The 6785-nt window shown below is 35.0% G+C and overlaps 1 protein-coding gene across 1 annotated transcript in view; it reads right to left on the reverse strand.

Moving 5' to 3' along the window:
- itga6a (integrin, alpha 6a) overlaps nucleotides 1-6785 on the reverse strand; it is a 17343-nt gene that overhangs the window by 3418 nt on the left and 7140 nt on the right. The window contains exon 15 of the mRNA XM_037686156.1: nucleotides 4566-4582. Coding sequence (XP_037542084.1) covers nucleotides 4566-4582 — 17 coding nt within the window. The remainder of the gene's footprint in view (nucleotides 1-4565; nucleotides 4583-6785) is intronic.

The following is a 6785-nucleotide window of genomic DNA, read 5'->3' on the forward strand; positions in this document are numbered from 1 at the left end:
ATATATATATATATATATATATATATATATATATATATATATATATACACGTAGTGAGGAAAAAATAAGTATTTAAACACCCTGTGACGTGACTTTGCAAGTTCTCCCACTTAGAAATCATGGAGGGGTCTGAAATTTTCATCTTAGGTGCATGTCCACTGTGAGAGACATAATCTAAAATAAAAAATCCGGAAATCACAATGTATGATTTTTTAAAACAATTTATTTGTGTTACTGCTGCAAATAAGTATTTGAACACCTGTGAAAATCAACATTAATATTTGGTACAGTAGTCTTTGTTTGCAGTTAGAGGTCAAAGGTTTCCTGTAGTTTTTCATCAGGTTTACTGCAGCAGAGATTTTGGCTCATTCCTCCACACAGATCTTCTCTAGATCAGCAGGTTTCTGGGCTGTTGCTGAGAAACACGGAGTTTGAGCTCCCTCCAAAGATTTTCTATAGAGTTCAGGTCTGGAGACTGGCTAGGCCACTCCAGAACCTTGATATGTTTCTTACGGAGCCACTCCTTGGTTCTCCTGACTGTGTGCTTCAGGTCATCGTCATGTTGGAAGACTCAGCCACGACCCATCTTCAATGCTCCAACTGAGGGAAGGAGGTTGTTCCTCAAAATCTCTCACTACATGTCCCCGGTCATCCTCTCCTTAATACAGTGCAGTCGTCCTGTCCCATGTGCAGAAAAACACCCCCAAAGCATGATGCTTCCACCCCCATGCTTCACAGTAGGGATGGTGTTTTTGGGATGGTATTCATCATTCTTTGTCCTCAAAACACATCGAGTAGAATTAAGATCAAAAAGTTCTATTTTGGTCTCATCTGACCACATAACTTTCTCTCATGACTCCTCTAGATCATTCAAATGGTCATGGGCAAACTTCAGACGGGCCTGGACGTGTTCTGATTTAAGCAGGGGAACCTTCCGGGCCATGCATGATTTCAAACTGTGACGTCTTAGTGTATTACCCACAGTAACCATGGAAACAGTGGTGCCAGCTCTCTTCAGGTCATGGACCAGCTCCTCCCGTGTAGTTCTGGGCCGATTCCTCACCTTTCTTAGGATCATTGATACGCCACGAGGTGAGATCTTGCATGGAGCCCCAGTCCGAGGGAGATTGACAGTCATGTTTAGCTTCTTCCATTTTCTAATAATTGCTCCAACAATTGATCTTTTTTCACCAAGCTGCTTGGCAATTGCCCCGTAGCCCTTTCCAGCCTTGTGGAGGTCTACAATTTTGTCTCTGGTGTCTTTGGACAGCTCTTTGGTCTTATCCATGTTAGTAGTTGGAGTCTTACTGATTCTTCTTCTTCTTCTTCTTCTTTTATGTTTAATGGCGGTTGGCAAACAACTTATAGGTGCATTACCGCCACCTTCCAGACTGGAGTATAGATTAGATGTCCTATCATTATATTCTCCCCATAATGCCTGACATCTTGAGAAACCTAAAAATGCTGTTAAAAATTATATTTTCAGAAGATCTTTGCAGCAAATTTTTAACATCTAAATTGATTTTATTACTATTCATCTCTCTAATTAACAACTCTCTTTCCCGGCTGTATTTACTACATTCTAGAAGAATATGCTGCACCGTTTCTGACTCTCCACAAAAATTACACATACCTGTACTATGTTTATTAATTATTTTCAGCGTACTATTCAGCCCCGTATGCCCAAATCTTAGTCTAGATATAATATCCTCTTCTCTTCTATTTCTATTTCCTTCCCTACATTCCCCTACTTTCCTTTGGATGCTATAATAAAATCTTGCCTTTTCTTCTCCATCCCATAATTCCTGCCATTTCTTTTTAAAATATATTTTACTTATACTTTTGATTTCATTTCTGCTTATTTTCATATTTACTTCAACCTTATCCCTTTTCGCTGCACTTTTAGCAAATTGATCCGCCAATTCATTTCCTATTATTCCAATATGAGCAGGAATCCAAATCAACTTTACCCTGGATCCAAACTCTTTGATTCTAAAAATTAATTGACCAATATTCAATATGATATCTTGTCTTGTATCTGAATTCTGTTCTAAAATACTTATTAATGCACTACTTGAATCTGAACAAATCAATATTTCCTTCTTTCCCGTTTCTTCACACCATTCTAGAGCCATTAAAATAGCCATTAGCTCACCTGTATAGACTGTCATTCTGTCTGTTACTCTTTTATTTTTCATAATATTTAAGTCCGGAACTATAAATGCTATTCCAATTTTACCATTTACCATTTTAGAAGCATCCGTATATATTTGTAGAAATTCAGCATATTCATTATTTACATACCTTTCGACCTCTTTTTTTTCTATTTGTCTGCCTTTTTCCAATAATCTTAAATCGACTTCAGGATTTTCAGTTAACCAAGGTGGAGTTTCAGGAATATTCACCACAGGACTAATTAAATAATGACTTATTCCTAGCTCACTTATCTCATTATTTATAATCCATCCAAAACTATTAATTTTTGTATTTTTTACTCTTTCTTGACAAGGTTGTAATGTAACATTTGGAGGATAGTTTTCCTTATGGCCTTTAATATTTGCCCAATAATTAATGACTAGTTGTTTCCTTCTGATCTCTAATGGCATCTCACCCATTTCAACTTGTAAGGCTGATACTGGGGTAGTTTTCATTGCTCCACAGCAAATTCTTAAGGCCTGATATTGGATTCTATCAATTTCTTTTAATAAACTGTTAGACGCTGAACTATATACAACACATCCATAATCAATTACTGACCTGATTAGTCCTATGTATATCGTTTTTAATACTTTCCCACTAGCTCCCCAATCTTTACCTCTTAAACATCTCATTATATTTAAAATTTTTTTACTTTTCTCAACTATTTTCCTTACATGTATTTTCCATGTAAGTTTTTTGTCAAACCAGATTCCTAAATATTTAATCTGATCTATCTTTTCTACATCTTTCTCATATAATTTAAGATTTACATTAGCATTCATTTTCCTATTAGTAAAAGTAATAAACTTGGATTTAGATATTGACACTCTAAAACCCCATTTTAAGGCCCAATCTTCAACATTATGTATTGCCTCTTGCATTTTCTTATTTATAAATTCTAAATTTTTTCCCCTTTTCCAAATAAGACCATCATCTGCAAATAATGACACTCCGAAAGCTTTGTCTATTTTACTAAACATATCATCAATCATTATAACAAATAACATAGGACTTATTATACTTCCTTGAGGAGTACCATTTTCAATTTGATGCTTTGAACTCACTTCACTACCTATTCTAACTTTTATATTTCTTCCAGTTAAAAAGTTTTTAATCCATCTATATATTTTACCCCTTAATCCCATTTGTTTTATTTTAATCAATAAACCTTCTTTCCACAACATATCATATGCTTTTTCTATATCCAAAAAGATTGCTATTAATACCTCTTTGTTCACCTGGGCCCTCCTGATTTCATGTTCCAAATATATTATAGGATCTATTGTACTTCTTCCTTTCCTAAATCCAAATTGATATGGTTTAATCTTCTCCTTAGATTCCAGAAAATATATTAATCTGTTATTCACCATCTTTTCCATCACCTTACCAATACATGATGTTAATGCTATCGGCCTATAACTCTCAGCTAAATGTGGATCTTTTCCAGGTTTACAAATGGGAATAATTATAGCCTCTTTCCATTTATCTGGTAGAATTCCTTCCTCCCATATCTTATTATACATTTCTAATAATATCTTCTTACTTTTTTCACTAAGATTATTCAACATAATATAGTTAACTTGATCCTCCCCAGGTGTTGATTTACTAGAGTTTTTTAATGCTCTATTTAATTCCTTTAACGAAAATTTCATATTCAAAAAATTCTCATCATCTTCATCATTACATAGCAACTCACTGTGATTATTTAATGTCGTTTCCCGTCCCTTTTTTTCAATATTACTAAGATTCTCCATACTATGTATCTTAGTAAATGCTTTTGCTAATATTTCAGCTTTATTCTTATTATCTATTATGGTGTTACCATTATCTTTTATTACTGGGAAAAAGTATTCTTTTGATTTACCTGACATTTTTTTAATGGTATTCCAAACCCTGTCTAATGCCGTATTTTTCCCCAATGATTCACAGTATTTACTCCAGTAATCCCTCTTAGCATTTCTTATAATTCTCCTGACTTCTGCTTGTTTTCTTTTATAATTTATTAGATTTTGGAAGCAAATATATTTTTTGAGATTTTTATAGGCCTTGTTTCTTGATTTAATTGCTATTGAACATTCTAAAGTCCACCAAGGAACTATCTTCTTTTTTTTAACCCCTTTACTTCTAGGAATGACTGTGTTTGCTGCATGCACAATACAATTACTAATTGCTAAACTTAATTCATTTATTGGTTTATTTATATCTATATTCACCATACTACCTTCACTTATTCTTTTATAGCTTTCCCAATTTGTATCCCTAAACCTCCATTTCCCTTGACTAACTACCTGTTCTTCTTCTATATCCATTCCTACTTCAATAAAAAGTGGATAATGATCGCTACCTAAAGTGCTATTTTTATATACTTTCCAGTTGCAATTATCTGCCAAAGATTGAGATACCAGTGTCAAATCAAGAGCTGATTCTTTACCTCTTACCAAATCTACCCTAGTGCCTACACCATTATTTAACACTACCATTTCTTTTTCTTCAATTATTTCTTCTAAGACCCCACCATTATAGTCATCTTGTTCTCCCCACAAAGTGCTATGTGCATTGAAGTCCCCACACCAAATTATTTTCCCTCTCCAGTGTCTAAGGATCATTTTGAGTTTTGCTTTTTCTATTTTCTTACAAGGATTATAATAATTAATTATTTTAATAGTTTCATTATTTGTCCAAACTTTAACTGCATTAAGTTCTAGATCTGTATTTAATTGTATTTGAGCAAATTTTAAGTTTTCCTTTATAAATATGGCGCATCCTCCTCCACTCCCGTTTATTCTATCTTTACGTAAAACTGCATACCCTTGAATACTAAATTGCATTGTTGATTTAAGCCATGTTTCTTGAATACATACTATGTCTGGTTTTTTATTTAATTCGTTAATGAACCCTTTAAATTCTTGACCGTTAGCTATTAAACTTCGAGCATTCCATTGTAATATTAGAGTCATGTAGCGATTTGAGGAGCTTCATTTTCAGATGATCCTTCTCCACATCTAAGTTCATCCTGAATTTTCTCCCATGACAGATCTTTGACATTAAAGAATTTTGCTGCTGCCTTTACTATGATTTTTATTTTTTCAGTCTTAGTCCTTGCTTGCTCTGAACAGTTTATGATATATGCCAGAAATGGAATCAGCTTTTCTAATGTGATATTATTTTGAGTATCTTCTATCTCTTTTTTCTTTTCTGACTTTGTTTTGTTAACATTTTCCGTACTTTTCACCTCTTTCACTGCTTCAGCATAAGTAATTTTTCTTTCAGTTTTAATTTTCTGGACTTCAGCTGCTTCTTTCCTGACCACACACCCCGCATAAGCTGCAGTGTGATTGCCTCCACAGTTACAACACTTAACTGGATTCTCTCCACATTCCCCATAAGGGTGTTCACCTCCACATTTACCACATCTTTGTTTTCCTCTACACACATTTGCAAAATGACCAAACCTTTGGCATTTGTAGCATCTGATAGGTGGTGGAACATAAACTCTTACGTTGAAACTCATGTACCCAATCATAACTTTATCAGGTTTAACTTTATCTTTGAATTCCAGTAACACAGATGTACTGTCCAATCTTTCCCCATTTCTAAAAGCCTGCAATCGTTTAATGCCTGAAACTTCTCCTCCTTTTATTACTTTCTTTAATTCCTCCAAGTTTTCTCCAACCGGAATCCCCGATATCACTCCTCTTGTTCCTCTTTCTTCCCCTACTACTTTCCTCTCCACCACTTCTTTTTTACATACCATTTGGAGTTTTAATGTCTTGTTCTTTTGTTCAACATTCTTACAGACAATAAGAAGGCTCCCATCCCTTAGGACTTTAGCCATTTCCACATCTCCGATAACTTTCTTTAGTCCACTAGATAAGCTGATCGGACTCACCCCAATCATATCTTGTCCCGTTTTAAATTTCAGGATTACTTTAGATTCTTCCGTCATTTTTTTCTTCCTCATCTCAACACTTTCTTCCTCATCTTCCAAAGATCTTTTGCCTACATTTAGTCCTTTTTTACTCTTATCTCTCCCTCCTCCCCCTTTTCTGTTTTCTACTAAAGCCCAACCTGTGTCCATAGTTTCATCTTCTGAACATCCCCCGCTATAACTAGCCATCTTAATCTACTCACAGTCCAGATTATGCCAAAACCGCCTTAGAAATCGACTTTTTACTCGCCAGAATTCGTTTCACTTCCGGCTCCTCCCGCCGGACCCGCTCCTCAGTCTTACTGATTGTGTGGGGTGGACAGGTGTCTTTATGCAGCTAAGGACCTCAAACAGGTGCTTCTAATTTAGAGTAAGTGGAGTGGAGGTGGACGTTTTAGAGGCGGACTAACAGGTCTTGGAGGGCCAGAATTGGTGCTGATTGGCAGCTGTTCAAATACTTATTTGCAGCAGTAACACACAAATAAATTATTTAAAAAATCATACATTGTGATTTTTTTTAGATTATGTCTCTCACAGTGGACATGCACCTAAGATGAACATTTCAGACCCCTCCATGGTTTCTAAGTGGGAGAACTTGCAAAGCCACAGGAAGATCAAATACTTATTTTTTTCTCACTGTGTATACATACATATATAT

Source organism: Nematolebias whitei, chromosome 13 (genome assembly GCF_014905685.2).
Source record: "Nematolebias whitei isolate Nwh7 chromosome 13, NemWhi1, whole genome shotgun sequence".
In the NCBI taxonomy this organism is placed as follows: Eukaryota; Metazoa; Chordata; class Actinopteri; order Cyprinodontiformes; family Rivulidae; genus Nematolebias; species Nematolebias whitei.